The sequence below is a fragment of the Marmota marmota genome, unplaced genomic scaffold, assembly GCF_001458135.2.
Source record: "Marmota marmota marmota unplaced genomic scaffold, marMar, whole genome shotgun sequence".
Lineage (NCBI taxonomy): Eukaryota > Metazoa > Chordata > Mammalia > Rodentia > Sciuridae > Marmota > Marmota marmota.
Genome location: NW_026003318.1, coordinates 838,281 through 864,610, shown reverse-complemented (window position 1 = coordinate 864,610; position 26,330 = coordinate 838,281). Strand labels below are relative to the sequence as shown.

Sequence of the window (26,330 nt, the reverse complement as noted above, 5' to 3'; positions counted from 1 at the left end):
TATTTATTTATTATTGTAGCCATATTGTGGGTTGGAGATGATTCTAATTCATATGTCCTTAGTTACAAATGACACGCAGCAACTTTTCATGTACTTGTTGCCCATTTGCTTATTTTTGGAGATGGCCCTTGCTGGGATCATGCTTCTCATCTTCTGGATCTATACAGAGCCCCGCCTCTGGACCCCCATGTACTCCTTCATCACCCAGCTCTCTCTCATGGATCTCCTGTACATCTCTGTGACTGTTCCCAAGATGCTGGTGGGCCAGGTCACAGGAGACCATTGTATAATCTCCCCTGCAGGCTGTGGGATCCAGATGTTCTTCTACCTGACCCTGGCAGGGGCTGAGTTTTTCCTTCTGTCAGCCATGGCCTATGATGACCCAGAGGGTCTGCCGGCTGCTGGTGTCCGGCTGCTGGCTCCTGGGAGCATTGGACAGCCTGCTGTTCACGCCCATCACCATGAGCTTCCCCTTCTGCAAATCCAGGAAGATCCTGAGCTTCTTCTGTGAGGCCCCTACCCTGCTGAGGCTCTCCTGCTCGGCCGTCTCCCTCTACAAGACGCTCATGTACCTGTGCTGCGTCCTTATGCTCCTCGTGCCCACCATGGTCATCTCCAGCTCCTACACCCTCATCCTGCTCCTCATCTCAGGACCAGCTCAGCTGAGGGCCGCAAGAAGGTGCTGGCCACCTGCTCTTCCCACATGACAGTGGTGCTACTCTTCTTTGGTGTGGCCATCTACACTTACATGCTCCCCGGCTCCTACCACACAGCGCAGCAGGATGTGATGGTGTCGGCCTTCTACACCATCCTCACCCCTGTGCTGAACCCCCTCATCTTCAGCCAGCGCAACAGAGATGTCACTGCGACTCCGAGAAGCCTGCTGCAGTCAAGGAGGCGCCTCCCAAGGGTCCTGAGAGGGAGCACCTGGGAGTGAGCCTGCCTCTTCCCCTCCCTCCTCCTCCCCCATCTCTCCTTGGAGGCCCCATCATGGAGCCCACACATTTTCACTTCCTTCTCCTGGGTGTGGCATTTCTCCTCCACACTGCTTACTCATTCCAGCTCTTTATATTTAATTGTTAAGTCTTTTTAATTGTGTTGCAATATCCGCCATAAGAAAAGCCATATAAAATGCCTTTTACATTATTTCATTAATTTTTGCATAGTCTTGGGATACGCGTGCCTCTCCATGAAGACTTCAGATCCCAGCAGACCCCTCGAGCGAATGTGGCTCTTCTCATTTGAAATACCCCTAAGCTGTTGGTCACTGTGGCAACCCACCATATTCCAAGGTTTGCTTTCATATCTCAGTAAGTGCAAATGACACACTTTTCTAGATACTAAAAGCTAGATCATTTCCTGAATGTTTTTAGTACTGTTTGGCTATAAAAACTACTTCTAACAAACGACATTCCAGAGAGTTCATGGAGCCATCTGCTTTGATGAAAGTGCTTTTTCTAGGTGGGTTCCTTAGATTTCAGTCTATTGTAGGTGATGGTCTACCATACTTAGACCAAATATGCTACCGTTGGAAGAAGGTGAGATGTTATAGAATCTTAATCTCTTTAGCCTTTTACTTATAGAACTGAGAAAATCACAAATAAGTTTTAGGCTTGTCACTACCCCTTACTTCTTCCAGCGTAAATCATGCTGTGAAGAGAATATTGTAAATCCACCAGAACCAGGAGATCGTTATTATTTTATGTAGTTTTTCCAGAATCAAGATATAAGGAGATGATTGCTGTTTCTTAATTAAGCATTTCCTCTGATTAACATGCAAGGATGTGATTTGGGACCCTCTGCTGTTCAGGTGCCACCACCAACAGGAGCCCTGACCTTCTGTTTCATGGTGGCGGCTGGGTACCAGGTGCTCACACCGGCCACATCTTCCAGACCAACAATTCTCCCACCCTGCAGGCCACAGAGAGAACATGGCCTGTGGTCACTGCTGTATTTGGGACATGTCTCTCTCTTCCACCAGGCTTGGTGCTTGTACTATATTTTCTCTTTTTCTGAGCTTGTAAGAATTGATTGATAACTACATTGCAATAGTTCCATTTTTCTCTATGCTTAATACTTATATACTCTCTTCTTAATTTTTTGTTCATTAACCTATAAATTAAGATATTTAAAGCCCATGAAACCTTTAACCTCCTTCAGGTTAATGCAAAAATTTAAAATACCTAAATAATTCCCCTCTCCCAATACTTGGGCCATTTTGGTTGGTTGTTTCTATATCTTTTCCTTTATAAAGAAATTCTTAAAACACCTTTATACCATGGTGTTTTAAGATTTGTAATGCAAAAAAAAACATAATAAGAGAGCTCATGTAAAATGGCATAATTTGGTGTGAACATACTCTATATACAGAGTTATGAAAAATTGTGCTGTGAATAGATGATTATGAATGTAATGCACTCCACTATTGTCATGTATGTAAGAAATAAATAAATAAATAAACTAAAAAAAGAAAAGAAATTCTTACTAGATGTACTTCTGTCATAATAAAAATTCTTTACATACCTCTCACAGTATAGACCTTCCACCTGAGTGTCTGCTGTGTCAAATGCTCTTAATTTGGGTGGATCCAAGGACATGCTTTAATACTGAAACATATGTCCAGGGTTTAAGAATTTTAGATTGCAAGTACTTTATAGCTGTTTCACTTTGAGACAGAATTCAGCTGAGGGTGATATGTGAATTTATTTACTGTTACATTTGTCTCTTTTATTTGGAATAGTATAAAAGTTTTATTTGGAATACTATACCTTTTATTACATGTCAATTTTAACTCAATAAGTTAATTAAAAATCGAAAGAAAACCATTTTTTTTCCTAACAACTTGAGATGTCACGTTTATGTTATGGTAACTTTTATTAGTGATGACTTGGTGTATTTAAGTAGCTGGAAGCCCTGATCCCCAATATTGTTCTTTTTTAAAGATTTTCAAATAGGAACGTCATACTCCCCATGTGCTGCTGTTCCAATGATCTTCCTCATAGGAATCAGGTTAGCACCATCTTGGGAGGATGGCAATCTGCCTGCTGTAAGATGTTCATGCTTCCCAAGAGCAGAGGAGATCCTGTCACTTCGCCAGGGATGCTGTAACTGAGCACTGGGCCCGTGTGTCCTAGAATACCAGAAGTGTTGCTCCAGGGTTCTGGAACCACAGGTCTGAGGTCAGGACATCCCTGAGCCCCTGGCTTTCTGCAGGAGAAAAGCAGGAACTGATTGTGGCCTCTGTCCCAGCTCCTGCTGGCTCCTGGGCTATGGCTTTGTGACTCCAAAGCTGTTACAAAAGCTTTGTGTGTCCAGGTCACCCCTTGTGTGAGGACACTGCTCACCTCATTAGGGACCTCACCTCACCTCAAGTAACTGCATCTAAAACAGCCCTATTTCCAAATAAAGCCACATTCTGAGTTACCGGACACTAGGAATTCATGGTGTGACATTTTAGGCAGGACACAATCCAACCTGTAACACTCTGGCACTCCCCAGTTCTACATCTTCACCTGCAAACACCCTCGTCCCATGGCAATACCCCCCAAGTCTTTGACCATCCCCGCATCAGTGTTGAGCCCTCGCCTAGCATCACCTACCGCAGGAGAGGTGAGGTGGGAGGAGATGGACCTCTCAATTTGTTGGACTGTGGCAGTCATTGGTAACCATTTCACTGTGTTTATCAGAACACCATGTCCTTACATGCACACACATCAAAAAGAAAAAAGCTCTACCACATTGTATCACTTAGAAATCTGATCCCAATATAACTATTCAGTATTTAAGGAGGATTGAAACTATGTCATAATTAACAAAATGCAACATAACCTCACTGTGTTCAGCCACATACAGTTTCACGCACTTTTAGTGTAGGAGAGTTTTCCCAGGAAACTGGTCATAGAGGCCTCGAAGGCCTGGAGACACAGCTGGGGAAGCCGGGAGGGGAATGCTAGCAACTCAGACTGGGAGCCTCCTGTGACCCTGCCACAGAGCTGGTGGAGACGGCCCTCAGGGCTGCGGTGGCACCCTCCACTACTGAAATGCAGCAAACTAGACACCTGCAAGCCGCTGCAGGAACGTAGTTGGGGTAGATCCTGAAATATGGATGTGGTCCTGTTGCCTCCTCCTGCTTCTGCTGCCAGGGACCATCTCCAGACATGGGAGAAAAGACCCAGTTTCTTTCTTCCTCCCACCCTCCAGAGGACCCTGGGGCTGCAATTCACAGCCTTACAGGAAAGCAGGTGGCCAAGAAGGCAGGACAAACCATCTTCAGCCTGAAACCCTACAGGTCAGAGGTGGCTGCTGCTCAGGAGGCAGCCTGACCAACAGTGTGTAGATGAAGGCTGTCACTAGACCTCTGTGTTAGGGGAGATGACCAGCATCATTCTAGAACTCACACTGGGAAATAATTGAGAATGATTTGTCTGCAAGAGAGAAACTGAATGCCAAGTTAAAAAAAAGATATATATATATATATATATATATATATATATATATATATATATATATGAGATAAGAGGGGAGATGGTGGCATTCCACACATATCACCTGCAGAGACCCACAAATGTTATGTAAAATGGAACAGGACAGATACAACTGACACATAATTCATACATAAGAACTTGGAGGTGGTGATGAAATGTGCAATGATTGTTAATATCTTTATATTAACAAGATTTTGTGTTTGACAATAAAATGAAATTTTTTTAAAAAAAATGAGAAGCCAGAAAAGGACAGCAGTAATGATAGCCTCTTTATCTCTCTTAATTACATCTTCTTCAAAGTCCCAGAGGGGATTTGTCTGCAGAAAACCGTCTCCACTCCTGAATGGGCTCCCAGAGCCAGGATGATGTCACGTTCTGACTCTTCTTTGCACACCCGTGGATGAGGCTGAGGCATCATCTGGAGGTGAGGTTAGCCACACGGCCACATGCAGCAGGGCTGAGGGGATCGCTGCTCTTGAGTGCTTTGCTCCAGAGGTGGTCTATTAGGATGTCACTGCATTTCCTTGTGGTGCTATTTTGTTATCGTCTACTTGTATGCAGAAAAATGGATGTCTTTTTCTTTTGAATGTCATCTCCTGTAAAGCATATTTAGTGTAATATAATAGGAAAGGGGTTTTTACCTTCCAATTATTTCTGGGTAAATTGAAATACATTCTTTCCGTATCACTGGATGTAAATAATATAGTAAGTTTTGCAGAGGAAGAATGACTGATTTTGACTTTGAAATTCTTTCTAAATGAGAAAACAGTGTCTGAATCATATTTATGCTCTTTGATCAAGCTGATATCAAGTGGCCTAAAATCCAAATTACAAACTGTGGAGGGAGGACTCTGTCCCCAAGAGGACTGAGTAGATTTGATTCTGGGCTCCACAGTGGACTGAGGGAAGCCGGGTGACCTTACGGATGCCCCCAAGAATTTGGATTTTTCAACTCTTAAAGGTCAAAATAAGATGAGTGTGTACTTCACAGACTCTCGGGGAAGATGAAATTTGGTAAATCAGCCCTAGTACTGTCAAGCCCTCTAATTCCTGGTTGTCCTTCCTGAGATTTAATATTAATGGCAAGAGCTTACAGGGGTGAACTTTGAGAAGCACGTACTAGAGAGGAAAGGGGTCAGATTTTCAGGGTAGTCTGCTTGACAGAGCTGTAAGCTTCAAATAAAATCTGCATTGCTCTGCCACCAGCACCAACAGTTCTCCAGACTAAACACACACTGTGGTATGTACGGAAAAACCAAGCACAGAGAAGGGGAAGCATCGGAAAGGAGGTGGTCACTGTGCATGATACAGACCCAGAGATGTGTTCCCTGGTGCACCAGATCAGCTCTTGGCTGTGGCTTGATGACAGTGACATTTTACTCAAGTGCACGAGTCTTGCCCAGCACCATCTACCATTTTCTCCCACCACTAACAGCAAGCAGCTTCCAGCCAAATCTTTGCCCCATTCTGACCACAAGTTTGGGATTGAATTGGCAAGTGTGCCTTGTCTAAAGCTCAGCTTCCATCTGCCAATGCAGGTGATAACATAGAAATATTATAATTTTAAGTACAATGTGTCCTGGATTTGATAAACATTGATGTGCTGTCTACTGCATCAGCACCTCCAGAACTTGAACTTGCTAAAAAGTCAAGTGTTTTAGCTAGTGTTTAGAATTATTATTATTGTAAGAACATAGCATTGCACTTAAAACTTGGAAAATTTCCCTGAAATACCCCTGTATCATGACCACTGTCAAAGCCATCCCCAGAACAGCCCACATTTGCAAGGTCCATTAGAAAGTGACAAGTTGGAACAATTTTGTTCCCGTAGGCATTAAGTAGAAGAAATCATTATGGGCCTTCTTTAGAAACACCAAGTAGTTTTTGCTTCTGTTACTCTTTCATATTTTGTAGCTCTTCTAACATTGCACTTTAAGTCACATTTATTTAACTTATTTTACTTATTTTATTTAACTTGTTTTATTTATTTAACTTATTTTATTTATTTTACTCTATTCCCTGGATAGAGTAACCACACCTTCCCTAAAAGTTATAAAGTTTAATTAATCTTGGATTTGTCTTCACTGTCTAGTGCAGAAGCAAGCTATGAGTGGCAAGACGGGGGTGGGGGTAGTCCACTAATAGAGACATCTAAGTGCTGTTCGGTGGTCCTGAGGGCATCTCAGCTCCCCTGACAAAGTGATTGCAGCAGGCAATAATACAGGTGGCATTTGCAAAACCGGCAGAATCCTTGTCTGGCAAAGACAGTGACCCTCTAAGTCCTGGCCCTCCTCCCTGAGATTTAATGCAAGTGGAAGAAGCTCAAGGAGAAGAACCATAAGAGGCAAGTACTACAAGAAAGGGGGTCAGGTGCTCAGCAAAACTGGCCAACAAGATTAAGAAGTATATATTATATGGGTTTATATAATACATATACACAGTTCATACAAATTTATATAAATGAGTATTCAGACACTTAAATTGTCTAGGAGTACAAAATTTCCAATTTCACCTCCTTGGTTGGTCATATAGATACCGATGCCATAACATGTCTTATGCCATAAGACCATTAAGAGTACCAGGCTCCTTTTGCAAAATAATTAATGTGAATATGAACTCTGAGAGCACATTTGTTTATCCACTGGCAAGGTTCTGGGAACATTCCTTACTGTGTTTAGTTGAGTCTCACCACACCTGAGGTCAAGCAGAATGAACAGAAGAGGGTCAGGGAGGGAGCGTCCCTGGATCCCCAGGTGAAGACTCTGGGCTGCTTATGCTTAGGTCCATCAGGGGTCTTTTGAGCATTTGGACTCACCAGGATATCAGAGATGTATCAGGGTTTTATCCACAAAACCACAGAGACTCACATGGGGTTTGATACCGTGGACAGAAGGGGATGAAGCATTTGGTATGAATTTTCCTCAAATGATGTTTTAGAAATGTTCTAAATCTTTATATAAGTAATGTACTTCTCACATTCGTTAGGATCTCACCAGAAGCCTTAAACCAGAGAGGCTGATTCAATTCAGATTTCTATGACAAAAGCTTAGAAATAAGGAGTTTTATTTATCTTTTCTCCAGTGATTTACTGTCTGTGTTTGCTCGCAGTGGTGACTTTTCAAATTTCCAACATTGGTTTACAAACAGCATCTTCTATCAAGACGCGCACATCTCCCAACTCTGGTCACTTCAGTATGAACCGCCAATCCCTTTAAGCCACAGTCCCACAGTGGTGAATTATTAATTTCTGGGAAATTCATTGAATTACAAGTAATTTATAAGCCCCAAAGTTACAGACCTGTAGGACTTTTCTGGTCAGCATAATTAGGTGGGCACACACACACACACACATGCATAAACACACACACATACACCATTCATTTCAGCCTTCTGCACAACACTAACCAAAGCTTTCTTGGTGGCCCAGGTGGAGCCTCATGGACATCACCCCCTGGATGACCAACCACACGGGGTGGGCAGATTTCATCCTAGTGGGACTCTTCAGGCAATCCCAACACCCAGCTCTGCTTTGTGTGGTCATCTTTATGGTTTTCCTGATGGCCTTGTCTGGAAATGCTGTCCTGATCATCCTGATACACTCCAACACCCAGCTTCACACCCCCATGTACTTCTTCATCAGCCAGCTGTCCCTCATGGACATGATGTACATCTCCATCACTGTGCCCAAGATGCTCCTGGACCAAGGTACTGGGTGTGAGTACCATCTCTGTCCCAGAATGTGGGATACAGATGTTCCTCTATGTGACACTAGCAGGTTCTGAGTTTTTCCTTCTGGCAGCCATGGCCTATGACCGCTATGTGGCCATCTGCCATCCGCTCCGTTACCCTGTCCTCATGAACCAAAGGGTGTGTCTCCTCCTGGCATCTGGCTGCTGGTTCCTGGGATCAGTGGATGGCTTCATGTTCACTCCTGTCACCATGACCTTCCCATTCTGCAGATCCCGGGAGATCCAGCACTTCTTCTGTGAAGTCCCCGCTGTGATGAAGCTCTCCTGCTCAGACACCTCGCTCTATGAGGTTTTCATGTACCTGTGCTGCGTCCTCATGCTCCTCATCCCAGTGACAGTCATTTCAGGCTCTTACTACTTTATCTTGCTCACTATCCACAGGATGAACTCAGCAGAGGGCAGGAAGAAGGCCCTGGCCACCTGCTCCTCACACATGATGGTGGTCATTCTCTTTTATGGGGCTGCTATCTATACCTACATGCTCCCCAGATCCAGCCACACCCCAGAGAAGGACATGATGGTGTCCGTCTTTTACACCATACTCACCCCTGTACTGAATCCTTTAATCTATAGTTTTAGGAATAAGGATGTCATGGAAGCACTAAAGAAAATGTTGAATGTGGGACCAGTTTTTAAAGAAAACACAGCGTAAGAAATTGTTATGATAACCTATTTATATTTACAAGTTCCTTCATTCTGAGCACCATGAGTTTAGAATTGATTCCCAAGGTTACTCCTCAGATGCTAAGACCACCATGGCACTTCAGCTCATTTTCACACCTCTTTCAGGAATTGCTCCTTGAACCAGAAAGCTGTTGGGTTTCACCCTCGTCCACCCAAAGTGCATTATGCAATGACATGGTAGCCATGTGGAATCCCACAGGAGCCCCTAACTCCACTGATTCTACAAGAGAAGAGCCATGTTCTCGGAAAACAGTGACGGTAGCATTCAGAGGACAAGGTGTACAACTGAGAGAGAGAAGTTCTAGTGTGCTGTTGCACAGCAGGGGGTTATAGATGGCAGGCACACACTGTGTAGTTCAGAAAGGAGAAGCCATGATTTGAACATTCTAACCATCAAGAACTGATCAGCATTTTAGGAGACATATACCTTTAGTGATTTAAATAATACACAATGTATTCAGGCATGGAGACAGCACATGGTGCTCCAGTAACACAGATTTGAATGTTATTGTATATCAGTTGAAATAATGAAGATTTTAAAAATAAGTTATAAAGGAGACAATGTTTAACTGGAGGTGGATCAGAGAATAGGGCATATAGATGTTCTCTGTATTACTGTTTTTCGTGTGACTTTCTTGAAAATTTGAGGTTAATTCCAAATAAAGGCTTAAGAGATCAGCCTCCTCTGCCCCTGCTGGTCTTCACTGGCAGTGATAGAGCGTCTTTAAAAACATGCTCATTTCAAATTTCTTATTTGTGCCTGGAATAATTGGTGACTTTTTTGCTCTTATTAAAGACTACCTTGTTCCACGTGACCATTTCTGAATGCATATACTTAAGGACAGGAGTCTTTTACCGTGGTAGGTTTTGGTCCAGAATTGCCTAAGGGACCTTGGGAGACATAAATGCAGAGTGAAAGAAAGAAGCAGGAAGTGTCCATCAGGGGAGAACATCTTGTTTTTTTGCGGAGCTGGGATTGAAGTGAGGGCCTCATGCATGCTAGGCAAGCACCCTGCCACTGAACAACACTTCCAGTCCTTGAGTTTCAAAACCATGCAATTTAATAATCAGGTAAGCTAAGGTAGCATATCAAATATTCAGTGTTTCATTTATTCAATAAACATTTTGATGCTAATTAAATAAAAAATATTCTACATAATATTAAAATATGAATACTACATGGTCACAGTTCCCAAGGAATTGGAGCTAACATTATGGTTGGACAAGATAGGTGCCCGTAGGTCTGTAACACACGTGGCTGCACCTGGGGAAATGCACAGCTCAGGCACACGTGGTTTCCACCTGTGACATGTGCATGCTGTCATGCAAAAGGGACTGAGAGAAGATCCCAGAGCTCAGTGCTGAGGAGAGACTAGGTGTTGTCCTCAGATAACTGCAGGAGCTGGGAGAGGAGGGCCAGGACCTGGGACAGGATACCAGGGGAAAGTGACAGCACAAGCAAAGGCAAAGTTCAGGCAGTTGACAAAGCAGGGGTAGAAAACGTATGCATGGTGCCTTCTTTCCTCCCCTGCTTTTATTTTATTATTATTATTTTTAAAAAGCCATGTAATACTCATATTTTAATGTTATTTAGATGGAATTTTTTATTTAATTAGCTTCAAATGTTCATCAAGTAAGTGAAACACTGAATATTTGATACCTTAGCTTACTTGATTATTAAATTGCATGGTTTTAAAACTCAAGGACAGGGAGTGTAGCTCCGTGGCATTGAACCCAGGATAATTGAGCCACATCCCCAGCCCTTTGTATTTTTTTCTTTAGAGAGAGTCTCACTATGTTGCTTAGGGTTTTGCATTATATGCTCAATTATTGTCCTCAGTGACCCAGACTTTGTAAGAGCAGTGAGAAATGATCAGACTTGCACTTTACAAGTGCTGCCAATGGGTGAGAAGCAGGAAGAGAGCATCTGGGAGAGCAGATGAGTGAAGACAAAGAGCTGAAAGGGGCAGGTGAGGGTCCTGGGGAGCTATCTGGGCTGAGCGGGTGTGGGCATGCCCTTGGTGAGTGTGAGCCCCTACCCCTGGTGCCCAGCATGGAAGGAATCAGTGGTTTGCAAAGTGTGGTCAGTTTTCCTCTTGGCACACTCCTTTTCAGGGTTTCATGGCCGTGAAACAAAGATCTTGCTGTGTTTTGGAAAAATAGTAGGAAATTTCTTTCTTTCTTTCTTTCTTTTTTTTTAGAGAGAGAGAGAGAGAGTTTTTTTTAATATTTATTTTTAGTTCTCGGCGGACACAACATCTTTGTTTGTATGTGGTGCTGAGGATCTAACCCGGGCTACATGCATGCCAGGCAAGCGCACTACTGCTTGAGCCACATCCCCAGCCCAGGAAATTTCTAATGCTTTGCTGCAGTGAAACTGGAGACACAACATACGTGAGGGTTCTGCATCCCTCTGGTTGCTGGACCGCACTGAAGAGTCTGTAACACCTGGGGAAAAGGGTAGCAAAGCACAATGCAGTGCAGAGTCCTAAGTGTCAAAGACAAGTGTTTAATGCTCTATCATAAATCTGAAAAAATCAGGATGCTTTTAGAATAAAAAATCGTCACTTTAGATAATGAGTTGAAATTCATTTTTAATATCCTCTATTGATAAAGCTATAAAAGAAATGTGGAGAGTAGAAAGGTTTTGCTGAATAATAAGTAGTATCTAAAACTTAAATCCCTAGACAGATGAATGATTGATACTCAAAGCTATCTGCACAGAGTCAACTGTTGAAATGCAAGGTCTTTCTCTCCCGCCCGTGCCTGTTTGCAGGGTGAACAGTACCCATACCAGCTGAGAGCGTTCAGACTTCAGTACGTATGCAGGTATTTGAACAGGTAATACCATCAAAAGCATGTGGCCAAATGGATTGCTTTCACTGCCACAGTCTGGCTGGGCACAAATCACGAGCCACTCAAGCAGGAACAAACTTTATTTCTGAACTCCACCAGCACATTCCATACACGCTCCCCTGGAACTCTCCTGAACGCCACCCACAAGGCCCCCAGGAACACCACACACCAACCGGAACTCCCTCTCCTGGAACTTCCCCAAACAACGCAAACTCCCCAGGCAATCCTCCTGAGAACTCCAAAGTAGAACTCCAAGAGGTGGACAGTAAAGGTCTAATATACAATTGAATCAATCCAGCATCATCTTAATGGCTCGCCTCTCAACCATTACTTCTGGCAAAATGCCAGGGGCCATTCCCACTCAGCTGTGACTCTCAGCATCTCACTTTATGATAATAAGGATTTCTGTATCTTCCAAAGCATGTTAAGGACTTTGATTCAAGTTCTTTGCCTAATTTAGAAATAAATCAGTGTACATTAGGTAAAGACACCTGCATTATTTTCCACATTTTTTGTTTTTGTACTTTCTTCAATGTGCTCAAAGGATACAGCTTGACGATATGGAAGCCATTTTCTAGGGATGGCTAAGGAAACCAACTTAAATAGAATTACCTTCCTTTAAATTGACATTTAAAAGCATGTTTATGTCTTTTACTATTCTCTTAAGTGATTATTCTGTAGACATATGGCTCTGTATCAGTTTGGTGTTGGATTCAAAAGGCATAAACCTCCCCTGCCATGGTTAGGAACGCTGAAATTGCATAACAGAAACTTCCCTTTTCCTGGGGAGATTTTAGAGAGGTGACCTGAGAGTAGAAGAAGAACTGGAAGGAAGCAGGCAACACGACAAGGCAGAGGGCAAGGTGGGCAGAGGGTAGAAGGAGGCTGGACAGGACCAGCCCATGCGGTATGCATGCATGAAATACTATAGCGAGACTGGATTAGCATGTTCAATTTATAGTGTTAATAACTAAAACTTAGACAAGAAAAAAATGAAGCACTGACCTACAACATGATTTTCAGCTCAGTAGACTATCATGGGGATGCTGCTGGTTCTGTGCCTAGAAACTGTGTCACAATACACAGGGTGGACTAGATGTCATTTATTTAAATTAATTTATATAACATTAAATCCATGGCCTCTTCACTGAATATCTACAACAGTTGATTAAAGATGATATTGTCTTGTTATCTAGAAACTCCTCTTTGTACTAAGATAGAGATAACAGGGATTGCATGGTTTTCCTCCCAACCAGAAACAACAAAAAGAACACTGAGAGTATATGGAACAACCGTTGTTCAAACATGGGCGTTAAGTTAAAGAGAAGAGGAATCCGTGAAAGACTGTAAACAGATGAGATAAGTTGCAGCCCAAGAGTTTCCACTCTGTGGTCCAAATGGGGATGCAGGTGGACCCCAGTGGTCTTACTAACGCAGTGGAGAAGGGGGCATCTAGAATGATCGGAGGAGCAAGTCTCCTGAAGAGTGTGAGGTCCTTGGGAAGCATCCTCCAGTCTTTAGCTGAAGACCCATCCACCATATGTGTGAGGAAAAGTTTCAAAGCACTGGAAGAAACCTGGAGGAGAAGGGAGTAAATCTGTGGAGGTCCCACTAGTTTGCCAACAGCTCCTTGTCTCAGGATCTGTGATGCCAAAATAACATCAAAATTCATGGGCTCAGGTAAAAATAAAGTTTTGACTTGATAGTAAGGTAAAATTTAGAAAAAATGCTACTCTGTACTAACAAAGATTAAAAACTATTGCAAAAAAAGTCAAGCTGCTTTTAAGATAATGTCAAAATGTGTACTAATAAAACTGCTCAATACCAATAATGAAAAAATGAAAAAATAAGACATCTAAAAATTATCATACATGCAGAGATTCTGCAACAATGCAAAACAAATTCTTTAAAATACATCTCACAACCATAGCAGAACACACTATCTTCCCAAGCTTATGCAGCACAATCACAATCAAAACTTGTAGACTTCCTGGCTGAATTCTGCCAATCTGTCAAGGACGGATACTAATCCCTCTTTATGGCTGTCCATATGGATCATAAATATGCCTTAAAAATGAGGAAAACAGGGACTGGGGTTGTGGCTCAATGATAGAGCACTTGCCAGCACCTGTGAGGCACTAGGTTCAATCCTCAGCACCATATAAAAATAAATAAAATAAAGGTATTGTGTCCATCAACAACTAAAACTTTTTTTTAATTAAGGGAATATAAATTATAAAATATGTGCTCTCAGACCACAATATAATTAAATTGGGAACCAACAGCAGAAACACAGCCATAAAAATCCCAAAATATTTGAAGATTGCACAATATCTTTGAATAGCACATGGGTCAAGAGGAAATTACAATACAAATTTAAATATGTTTGGGAGCTAAATTAAAACCTATAAAATTAATTGGATGCAATGAAATTAATTCTTAATGAGAAAATTGTGGAATTGTTAAGAATTTTTATCATTAAAAGATTTTAAAATTTGTCAAAATTTTAAGATAATCATTCGGTATTCACCTTCACTTTGTTAATGTGGCCTTTATTGATTTATGGATACTGAACCACTGTAGCAATCAGAAATTAAACCTACTTGAACATGGCATATGACTTATTTTGATGTACTGCTGAATTCGGTTTGGTTGAACACTTTTTCATCAGGGATACACAGCTACTTTTATTATCTTGTTGTGACATCTCCTGGCTTTGGTGTCAGAGTATTCATGGCCTTGGGAAATGAGTTTGGATGTGTTACTTCCTCTTCAATTGATTGGGAGTGTTTGAGAAGGATTAGTATCCGTCCTTGACAGATCGGCAGAATTCAGCCAGGAAGTCTACAAGTTTTGAGTGTTTATTTCTTGGGAGATGTTTTCTTACTGGTTCACACTCCATACTTCCTGCTCGTACTTCCACAAAACCAAGGGTGTGAGTGATAGACACACAGCTAACAGCATACTCAACAGCAAGCACCTGACGGCCTTTATTCCCACATCAGGAAGAAGACAAGCCAACTGCCACCATTTCTACCAACGCATTATTGAGGGTCCTAGTAAGAGCAACTAGGCAAGAGAAAAATAAGAGGTCCCAATCAGAAAGAGAGACAGTAAATGCTTCCATTTTGCATGTGTGACACTACATAAAACCTAAATATGCTACCCAAACTCTATTAGAACTAATGAGAGAATTCAGTAAAGCTGCACAAATAAAAATCAACATCCATATGTCAGCAGGTTTTCTATAGGCTGACAAGAAAATAACTGGAAGTAAAAAAAAAACTAACCTCTTTTTTATTTCAATACACAACCAAAGTCAAGGGAAAATGTAACTAATGTAAGGAGCTGAAATATCTGCCTAGACTTCCGTAAAACACTGATGTAATAAACTGAAGTCACAAACAGGTGGAAAGACACCCTGTGTTCACAGGTTGGAAGAATTAACAAAAGTGTCCACGTCACCCAAGCAATAGACACACTTAATGGAATTCCTGCTTAAAAATTCCAGTATCATTCTTCCCTTAAGTAGGAAAAAAGTCCTGAAAGTATTATGGAAACCTAAATAGCCAAATAATCTTTAGGGAAACAATGAAGGGTGTATCGTACCACGTCACTTCTAAATATATCACAAAGCTGTTCTCATCAAAATTGATTGGCATTGGCTTTGAAAGACTCATCGACCAAGGAACAGGATCTAGAAGAGAGCAAAACATACACATTTCCAATCAATGCATTTTGACAAATGGATCAAAAACAAACATGGGGAAATAATGTTTCCTTCAATGAAATGATGCGAGCAAACCTGGATGTTCACACACAGAATGGTGAAGCTGGTCCCTTTCCTCAAATCAGACAGCAGATAAACTCCTTGTCCTTCAGTAAAGTTTATCATGAATTGCAGCATCTCAGTCACATCTGTTGGCTCCACTTCTATTTCTCATTTTCTTGCTATGTCTGCAGGTTCTTCATTCATGTTTTAAACCCCTCCCAGTCTCCACGAGGAATGACACTCTGACCTCCTCCCACTAATCCTGACTGTCCTTAGAGACATCTGGAATGGCAAATCTTGTCCAAGGGGTTTCAATTTACCTTGCTCATGTCCATCAGAGCAGCCACTCTCTCTAGCCTTGCAAAATGTATCATGATTATATAATATAAATGTACATCATTATATAAATACATATTATACATGTATTATCTAAAGCCTAAGGCTGGCCTTAAATTTACTCCTGACCATGAGCAACAAAAAAGATGTATGTCAGCACCCATGAAAACACCGCTCCTCTCATTTGTATCCCCCTCAGCGCTCCTGGAAAATCATATGCTTTATCAGTGAACAGCAATATTTTAAAATCACCTTTATCAGAGCACTAGGTAGCAACAGGAGACTTCAGCCTCAGTGGTCTGTGTTGTGAACAGATGTGCTCGTATCAATTTTTGTTACCCCACTTATGGAGCAGAGGCATAGCCAGTCTTGTAGAGCTCTTAGTGATGGGAAGATTCCCAGGACAGTGAATTAGCCTTGAATTCGACTTACACTCACCAGGTGCACAAAGGCAAAAACAGTGGCAGGATGTCCTAGATACTAAGCCGGGCAGGGACTTCTCCTCTCCAGCTGTGAACGTCCCATGTGGCATCTTCCATGATGAGGTTGTTCCATCTGCATTTAAAACCTCTTTTTTAGTGCAACCAACATCACCAGTGATCTGATACACACCCATGGTGACTACCAAGAAGTTCATGTAAAATGTTTCCTACGTAAAACAGTGTAGTTTAAGCTAATAACAGCCTTACTTTGGTCACGTAAAAAAACTCAACACTTTTAGGGTTGGGGTTGTGGCTCAGATGTAGAGCGCTTGCCTAGCATGTATGAGGCACTGGGTTCGATCCTCAGCACCACATAGATATAAAAAAGAGATATTGTGTCCACCTATAACTAAAAAGTAAATATTTAGAAACAAAAACAAAAAAACCTTTAACACTTTTAATACCCTTGTATGTCACAATTTCCATATAATGTTTATCTCTTGATCAAATGCTGGGAGAAAGAGTGGGGCCCTCAGATGGGCCTCTGTGTCCAGCAGCTGAGAACAGGGCTGGAAGCAGTGGTGTAAGCACACTCTGCTGGGGAGACAATCTTCAGGCACAATCTGGACACAGAAGATTCCTCAGGCCCATGCATGGCAGCAAGGGCTAGGTGGTGTAGGCCTGGATCCAGATGTGAGTGATGTGTGCCAGCTGGGCTGGTAGCTAGCATGTGCAGGATTGTAGAGACTGGCTGTGAGCCAGCAACAAAGGTTAGGCTGTCCACCTGGGCCTGAGCAGCTAGACTGCAAAACTGTGGTCAAATGCACCAACATGCAGCCCCGGGGCGAGCTGCGTATACACACACACTGGAAGAGGCAGGATCCAGGCAAGAGAACAGCTTCAGAGGCTCAGCTTGGCAGCACACAGCAATTTATCTGCAGAAGTCAGCTGTGCATACTTAGGCAGTGGGGAATGACTCTCGAATGGGATTTCAGAGCTCTTTGCTGACACACTTGTACTAGTAGCTGTTCTGTGACCTTGGGATAAAGTGTCCCTAGAAATGCCAGCTGGGCTGGCTCTAGAAAGAAGGGTTCTTTATGCACCTGGAGAATGTGGCGGCTGCTGATGAGGAACTCTGGGCCAAGGTAACTGAGTGGGAATAGCTCAGGGCACTCTAAGAGGAGATTGGAGCAGGGTGGTGGACCAGCCACCCAGAGATGGGCCAGGTCCCCAGGGTGGAGTGAGCACAGTAATGACAGTATTGAGCCTCTGGTGGCAGGACTGCCTGAGTGGCTCCACAGAGGGAGAAAGGAACGAGGTGGTGGATCAGAAACCCAGGAGATGCAAAGACTGCAGGGCTGGGTCCCTTGACTGGGACATATGTCTTGCAGCTCTGGATGACTCCTGGGAGCAGAGGGCGGGGAGCTGGCTCAGGTACCTGAAGCCTGCAGATGCAAAAATCATTATGGCGTGATGGTGAAAGGTATACGGAGTCCTCTGTTTTGTTGGAAGTTAGAGTTGCCAGCAGCAGAAGTTGGCAGGTTTCTCTACAGAGAAGCTGCTGGGCACACTGATGGCACATCAGCGTCCTAACAGCCAAGAGGGCAGAAGTGATGCAAGCTTCTGAGTTCCTTGCCTAGTAGGGGACTAGGGGCATGTGGTGACTCCAGTCACATGGGTGATACTGAAAAGTCCCAACCCCCTTTCTTATTTCCCAACTGACTCCAAATACCTCCCTCACGTCGGTCTACCCAGACAGAGGTGGGGGTTGGAGCCGGATGCTTGGGCAGGGTCCTGAAATGCAGGGAACGCTGCTGAACCCCCACTCTTCTTTTCTCTGCAAGAGGATTATGCAAGCCAAGGAGTTTCATCTCCATCCTGTGCAGTGCTAACTTAAGGGATGGGATGATGAAGACAAATTCAAAATGTTCTTCTGATGGGTTTGGGAAAGGTTTTTGCAGAACTTTTTTTTTTCCATGCTGCATTACTCTTCCACTTAAGTGCATCCTAATGTCTCCATTGCTTTCTTTTTTCCTAAAAAGACCAGATCTCCAACACTGCCATCATGTTGACATTCAATTTCAATAAATTGAAATGGGAGCATTTTCAAGCCAAAAGCATGAAAGGAAATGAGTTTTTTAAAAAATGAATTTTATGCCAATATGAAGCAAGAAAAAAACATTTAGAGAAGGAGGCAAACATTCCAGGAGAGGAAGTCGAAAGTCAGCATCAGGACACTCCTCCCAGCCAGTCCACCCCAAGGAAGTTTTAACCAAGCTCTCAAAAACCGAAGGGTTGAGAGAAGATTCTGAAGGTTGCAAGAGAAAAATCAGTCCATCCCACATGGGCATCACAATGCATCCAACAGCAGACTTCCCAGCAGAGGGCTTATAGGGCAGGGGAGAGTGGGATGAGATGTTCTCATTACTGAAGAAATGAAACTTCCCAATGAGAACTCTGCACCCAGAATGTGCCGTTTCTTAGAAATGAGAGATAAAGATATCCCCAGACAATCAAAAGCTGAGAGGTGTGCCCTTCCATAAGTTTTGGATGCTTTTCAAATACACATTCTACACCTTTGGCATCTCAAGTCCCTCTTATAATACTAGGAATACGGAGGAAGGAAGGAAGGAAGCACAGGGGGATGGAAGAAGAAAGGAGGGAAGGAGGAGACACTCAAATAGGGCAAGGATCTGCCGAGCAGCATGGTGCACAGCAGACTAAGGCCCAAACAGCCCCTGTGTCCAGCAGCGCGTGAAGGATAAACAAATGTGGCCCCTGTTGAATAGTGTGAATACTGTGAGTCACTCATGAAATGAGGTTTTGGCACGTGCTACGAAGTGCATACCCTTGAAAACACTGTGGAATGTGAAAGACGATGAAGAGCAGCTCACATACTGTAGGAACACAGTCATTAAATACACATAGTAAAATAAATAGGAAAAGAGGAAGATTAGTATTTATCACAGGCTTCAGCAGGAGATAGGAGGAGATCTAGCCTCCCACGGGTGTGGGGCTCTGTTTGCAGTGCTGGAGACTTTGGGGAGTCAGGACCTGGTGCACGTGCATCACAGTGAATGACCTGAAAGCCACCAGATAGCTCACCCTACAGGGGTGAATTTATTTGGCAGGAATGTAAAACATATCCAGATCCATTCAGCTGGTATCAGGTCTCAAGTGTGAATCCAGCCACAATGGCCCTGGCACTAAACCCTGTCCTCCACAATGTCCTGGCCTATATTTATTCATGGTTTTCCAAAGTTCCATTTATGGAAGACACTGTGATATGTTCAGAGTTCTTAAAGACATGCAAGCAATGAGCTGTGTCACTCTCTCCAATCTGAACATGGCAAATACATAATCCTGTCATTCAGAGAGGGAATGGTGGAGGGCATCACAGATTACCAGGCTCAGGGCACAGGCTAGTCATCTGGGCCCCTCAGAATGCAGGACTTGGTCTCTGAGGCACACACAGAAGCCCCAGTGAACCCCCACGCAGAGAGGACTGCTGGGTTCCCCATTCCCACAGTGCCTGATTCCATGATCCCCACACACCTGCACAGGTAAAATATGTCTACTAGTTCAACCTCATGTCCACCCTGTAGTTGACTGGTCTTTCCCCTGTACTCTGGAGAGCACTGCCTGCCTGAGTCACTGTGAGCTAGCCCCATCATCAGGAGGTGGGTGCTGTGTTCCCGGAGGACCTCTGGGGACTGCAGGGACACAGTCACATTTTATATAAAGAGAGCACACCAGCCTGTTTGCACAACCTGAAACTGTCCCTGTGTGCCTCTGGAGATGTCCTGAAAGCCTGTCTGTCTGAAAACTCCTGGGAGACCAGATTTCAGCCAGAGATTTGGAGAAGACAGCAGGGGAGACTGTTTTGCTTCAGGAGGAGAACACACGACCCTCAGAGTGAGTGTTTTATAATTCAACCAATGGCCCAGGTGCAGTGAGGTGGCAAAAAAAAAATGATTTTATCAGAAGAATAAGTCAGAACTGTTGTCTTGAAATCATAAGAGAATAGAAGCACTCAGAGTAATTATCAAATGTTTTATTGCTATATTTCTAAATCCACAGTGGCACTATCAGGGAGAGGAGTGCATTCATAGATAAGGTGAAAGCTGAAATGTGGGGATAAGTCTTTCTTTATGCTGTCCCTATGAATTTAAAAGTTTTAGTGTCAAACCACTTTGCTTCATTTTAACTTGAATAATGTGCATAGTTGTATATATGTAAATTTTATAAAGATATATTTTATAAAGATATATATATTTTTATTAATATAAAGTCAAAATCGTAACATACAAAAGAAATCACAGTAGACCACAGGAATTTTTTAAAGGAACAATGGATTGATAGAGACAGGTGCAAACACAGGCAAATCTCGGACAACTCTGGAAAAAGTTAGCAAAACACATGGTCCTCACAGGGACAGCCCGGTTAATGTGACTCGAAACTTGAGCAAGGAAAAATCAGACAGAAAATAGCCATGCCACCACTCTCAGGACTTAGCGAGGCAGGGTTGTACCTCAAGTGGGGAGTCAGCAGTTAATGAACTTCTTACTAGGAAAGGATTGAAATACCTTTGCAATGTTAATGAATAAAAGGGGGGAAACTAAAAGTAATAGATCCTATCTACCAGACCCAGCCAGAACTGACCGCACACAGCAGCTTCCTACAGTTCGTGGAGGTAAGAGCATGGAGTGGAAGGTTCTGGCAAGCAACAGAACATGAGGAAAACAGCCAAAGAGAGTGAGTGTGGCAGAGGCTTTCAAAGAGAGTGGGTGTGATCACAGGGGGCTTACTTCAACTAGAGCTGTGACTTCAAATTCAGTTACAGCTTCAACTTTGCTCCAAGCATTCACTGAGTCATAATTTGCAGAATTGAAAGATTTCCATAGAACAACATTGTAAAATCACATATAAATCAGCAGCTTACCACCCATTCTGCAAGTCAGGGCAGTGGCAGGCTTTAGGAATGTGTGGAGACTCTCAATACTGATTTCTGCACATAGGGACAGGACAGTGAATAGAGACATGTCTCTTGATGACAGGCAGACCATGCTGGAGGGCACTGAGCCCATCCTTGCTGGGTGTCCACATCCACCCAAAAGTGCTGGTCAGCTCCTAATGACACTTTCATGGAACTGTGACCTTACTCTAACACAGGGATTTCAGATGCACTGGGTACTCAGTCTTCATTGAGACGATGACTCGGTGCTGGGTGTTACAGAAGACAGGGAACCTCCTGAGCTCTGAGTCCAATCTACTCAGAAGAGTTGAAGCCAATCAGGAGGCCACTAGTGGATGTCCCTCCATGCACAGATTACCTAATACAGCAGTAAACACTTGGAGGAAGAACATCTGAGATGGTTGTTGACTGTTGTGTGCCCCTTGTCTTCTTTCCTCTGCCTCCCAGTCGACAGCATCTCCACAAGATGGCTAACTCCACCATGGTGACCGAGTTTCTCCTCATGGGCTTTGCTGAAGGCTGGAAACTAAGGTTCCTCTACTCCATGTTATTCTTACTCATGTACCTGGCCACCCTCTTGGGGAACCTTCTCATCGTCACCGTCACCACTGCTGACCAGAACCTGCACACGCCCATGTACTTCTTCCTCAGGAACCTGTCCGTCTTGGACATGTGTTACATTTCAGTCACTGTCCCCACTGCCTGTGTCAACACTCTCACTGGCCACAGGGCCATTTCATTGGCTGGCTGTGCAACCCAGATCTTCCTAGTCATTTTTTGTGCCTTTGTGGAGATTCTGTTTCTCACCATCATGGCCTGGGACCGCTGTGTGGCCATCTGCCAGCCCCTCCATTATTCAACTATCATAAACCTCCAATTCTGTGTCCACCTGACCCTGGCTTCCCTGCTCAGTGGCCTGGTCTACGCAGGTGCACACACTGGAAACACATTACAGCTGAACTTCTGTGGCTCTAACGAGGTCCCTCAGTTCTTCTGTGATGTCCCCTCCCTGCTGAGGCTCTCTTGCTCTGACACGTCCAGCAATGAGCTCTCCATTTTCATCTCCGCTGTGGTGGTCTGTGGAGGCTGCTTTATTTTCATCGCCATGTCCTATGTGCGCATATTTTCTACTGTGCTCAGGTTCCCCACACAGGAGCAGGGGAAGGCCTTCTCCACCTGCGTCCCCCACATCCTCGTGGTGACCGTCTTCCTCAGTTCTATCTCTTACGTGTGTCTACAGCCATCAGTGACCTCTGAGGGGACTCAGGACATTGGTCCTTCTGTGTTTTACACTATAGTTCCTCCCCTCTTGAATCCTATCATCTACAGTCTCAGAAACAAACAGGTAAAGGAAGCTGTGCGGAAACTCATATTGAGAAGGGTTTATTCCAGAAAAAAATAAAGATATTTAAAATGGTAATTCTCATTTCACCCAATGACTTAGAAACTTTAAGAAAGCATTTCTTCTCTGCATTTTACATATTAGACCTCCTGCCACAGTACCATCCCCTTGAGGCCTATAGACTCAAGTGTTTTCAGGAAATGCTGTGCATTTCATTTACAATTTTTATTCTCCTTCCCCACATTTAAAAAAATTTCAGCAACTCTTTAATACGTATGTTTCATAAAATTTGGATAAAATGCTAAAGACTAGATGATATCTTGATCTTATCTTTAGCAATATCAATGCTAATAATGCAGTGAAGAAGACCTTAACAAATTATATCTGATCCAGGCTGCAGGCATAGAGCACTTGGATGAGGAGGAGGATGCCTGTCTGTAGGGATTTTAACTGTGGAAATGTACAGGGAAGCGTTCCCCTGGTGAGCAAACTCCCTCATGGTGACAGGCACCTGGTTTCCACCCTTAGAAAGCCCTGCAATCTCTCTTAGGATCTAGTCATATAGCTAATATATGTGCCAAGTCTAGCTGGTATGGCAATGACTTGAGAAGCCTCTGTGTTAGAGCCTCACCAAGCCTCAACCTTGATTGCAGCCACATAGCTCCTGGGAATAAAGGATCTTGCTTGCTTGATAACTACAATGTTTCACCAAGCTCTGCTGCTCCTGGATCTGCTGCCTAACACTAACTTCAGACAATGGACTTTCTGGAGAGCTGCACAAAGCCCCTAACATTGCATATTGTAACTGAATTGTAACTGCAGAATATCTAACCTTACTGATACTCTAAACAATAACAAGCTTATGGTACTAATGACCCAATGTAACCTATTAGTATGAATAAAAATAACTCCTCAAACAAAGAGCCACTCTGCCATCTTCCCTGCATCTGCACCTTGTCTCTGTCTCCTCTTTATTATTAGTCCTTACACCTGTCATTTCAGAACAGCCTCACAGGACAAACATGTGCTGTCCACCTTCCCCACAGACTCCTACAGAGGCACCCAGACCTGTACCAGGGTGAGTGCATGAGGGGCAAGGACACTGCCAGAACTCACAGGCACTGTGGGACAGCAGCACTTAACTGAAATGTGGGACATCACCATGTCCCCCAGTGAGGGGGATACACAGGAGGCCGATGGTCAGGAAGTGTGAGCTCAGGGCCATGTCACAATGGGTCCCATGCCCCTGAATAAGTCCTGTGGAGACCTTCCAGACTCACAGTGCTCAGCTGGAGAAGCCACATCCAGCAGCTGCCAAACCCCACACTGGCCCCTGACCTGTGGAGGGAAGGTGGCTCTGGTGGGGCTGTGCTGTCCATAAGAGAAGCTCTGAGCACAGTGCAAGCAATGGAACCCCACACTCTGTGCTGGAGGGACTGTGGGATATGGGACCCTGCCTCCACCAGGACTTGAGGAGAAAACACACTGGGCGGGTCTGCTCTTCACCACAGAGAGTGGGACAGGCCTCATGGAGCCACCCAGGGGGGTCCCACCCAGCTGTGCCCCCCAGTGCTCAGACTGGCAGCACATTGGGGATAGGCATTCCCTCCACCTGAGGCTGTAGTCTGTGGCCATCCCCTACCCACACCCTGTGACAGTGTCCCCAGAGACAGTGAGTCAATGTTNTTGTGCCTTTGTGGAGATTCTGTTTCTCACCATCATGGCCTGGGACCGCTATGTGGCCATCTGCCAGCCCCTCCATTATTCAACTATCATAAACCTCCAACTTTGTGTCCACCTGACCCTGGCTTCCCTGCTCAGTGGCCTGGTCTACGCAGGTGCACACACTGGAAACACATTACAGCTGAACTTCTGTGGCTCCAATGAGGTCCCTCAGTTTTTCTGTGACATCCCCTCCCTGCTGAGGCTCTCTTGCTCTGACACGTCCAGCAATGAGCTCTCCATTCTCATCTCCGCTGTGGTGGTATGTGGCGGCTGCTTTATTTTCATCGCCATGTCCTATGTGCGCATATTTTCTACTGTGCTCAGATTCCCCACACAGGAGCAGGGGAAGGCCTTCTCCACCTGTGTCCCCCACATCCTCGTGATGACCGTCTTCCTCAGTTCTATCTCTTACGTGTATCTAAGGCCGCCGGTGACCTGTGAGGCGATTCAGGACATAGTTCTCTCTGTGTTTTACACTATTGTTCCTCCCCTCTTGAATCCTGTCCTCTACAGTCTCAGAAACAAACAGGTAAAGGAAGCTGTGCGGAAAGTCATATTGAGAAGGGTTTATTCCGGAGCATAACCAAGATACATCAGAGGATGATTCTAGTTTTGCCCAGTGACTTTCAAACCTGAACCAAACCCTGCCTGTCTGGTTTGCAGAGCAGACTGCCTGCTGCAGAATGGCCCTTGTGAGGCTGCAGACTCAGTCTTATCAAGCAACTGGTTTGAATTTTGTGTCACACTTTCTAATCATCCCCCTCCAAAAAAAATCTGTAAGGAACTTTAGCAGCTGAATGTTTTCTTAAATGGAGTTCAACATATTTGCTGAGAATCTATATAGACTGGGCATTTTTTACTTGTTAAATATTTAGTGACATCAATGCTAAGGATGCCCTGAGGGAGATATTGAGAAATCAAGTATGAAGATAGCAACTAGCCTGCATGATCAAATCATATATTTTGTATGAAATAAATATTTAATCTTGTATATAATTTAGTCAGTTAAATTAGTTTGAAAATGAACAAGATTAAGTCCAAAAATATTATACTGTTAGATTTATTAGGAAGCAAATTAATGCTTCAATATATCTGGAAAATAAAAGAGATAAACTTGAAATGTCAACTGAGGAAGGGGTGGTGGCCACCAGCTCTTGTCCTTCAGAACCAGCCCTATATTGGCTGTAAGAGAATCTATGATTCCCCCAACTGGGTCCATTTGTTGTTGCTGTGGAAATGCCCTAAGTGGCCAGGTGCATGGGATGAGCCTTTGTGTGCATGTCACAAGCCAATAGCCCGTGTTTCATTTTCAAGGCTGTGAATTCTCACCAGCTCTGCTGAGTAAAGTCTTCAATGTCTCAATGAACAGGTTAAACCCAGCTGTCTGCCTACATATTACATCTGGTCAGCTCAATTCAATCTCTTCATTTGGTTCCATAAAGGAAACATCTATCCACACTGTATCCTAAGATGTATTTTCAATGTTTAATCATACTGGAGAGATATTCTTCCTAAAATTCTGGGTTTTAAATTGTCATATTCTATTGTTATTATTGATAACAACTTTGAACTATGAATATAATATAAAGATAGTAAGTAAATTTAATGTAAAAAAGCAAAATGATTGTTAAAGTTTCATGTTAGTCGATTAAATTAAAATAATTGAAATGTTTGTGGAATTTAAATCCATTCATGAAATCTTAAGGTATGGGCAGAATGACAATTTCAGGAAACCATATTGCTCTACACTGCATGGACAGATTTCAGTATCAGGAAGAAAATTTAAATGTATTTATCTAAAAAGTAGAAATATTGTAAGTATAGGAGACTGTTTAATAGATATATTTTTAAAATTTGATTGATGGCATATTTGTTAATAAAAAAATTAATAAACAGTCAAAACAAAACACAGTCAAAAACATACCAATACTGACCAATTGGAAATGAGGGGAAATGCGGGGCTTTTTCAAAGCTAGAGGGAGTTT

General features: G+C 43.4%; 3 protein-coding genes and 1 pseudogene across 3 annotated transcripts; all 4 read left to right on the top strand.

Annotated features, from left to right (window-relative positions):
- Positions 1 to 88: 88 nt before the first annotated feature.
- LOC107160341 lies at positions 89 to 937 on the top strand (annotated as a pseudogene).
- A 7,002-nt stretch (positions 938 to 7,939) lies between these two features.
- Positions 7,940 to 8,885, top strand: LOC107160340 (olfactory receptor 2T4-like). The gene is given in 2 exon segments (XM_015507020.1): positions 7,940 to 8,185; positions 8,187 to 8,885. Coding segments are annotated over 2 exon segments (945 nt in total).
- Positions 8,886 to 21,478: 12,593 nt separating this feature from the next.
- Positions 21,479 to 23,343, top strand: LOC107160339 (olfactory receptor 14C36-like). Its single transcript, XM_015507019.2, has one exon. The coding sequence runs from the start codon at positions 21,676 to 21,678 to the stop codon at positions 22,678 to 22,680; it is 1,005 nt and encodes a 334-aa protein (XP_015362505.2). The 5' UTR covers positions 21,479 to 21,675; the 3' UTR covers positions 22,681 to 23,343.
- A 439-nt stretch (positions 23,344 to 23,782) lies between these two features.
- Positions 23,783 to 24,928, top strand: LOC107160338 (olfactory receptor 14C36-like). Its single transcript, XM_015507018.1, has 2 exons — positions 23,783 to 23,819; positions 24,279 to 24,928. The coding sequence occupies exons 1-2, from the start codon at positions 23,783 to 23,785 to the stop codon at positions 24,926 to 24,928; spliced, it is 687 nt and encodes a 228-aa protein (XP_015362504.1).
- The last annotated feature ends 1,402 nt before the right edge of the window (positions 24,929 to 26,330 follow it).

Coding starts and splice junctions, on each gene's coding strand:
- LOC107160339 (XM_015507019.2), top strand. CDS start 21,676: ATGGTTGTTGACTGTTGTGTGCCCCTTGTCTTCTTTCCTCTGCCTCCC.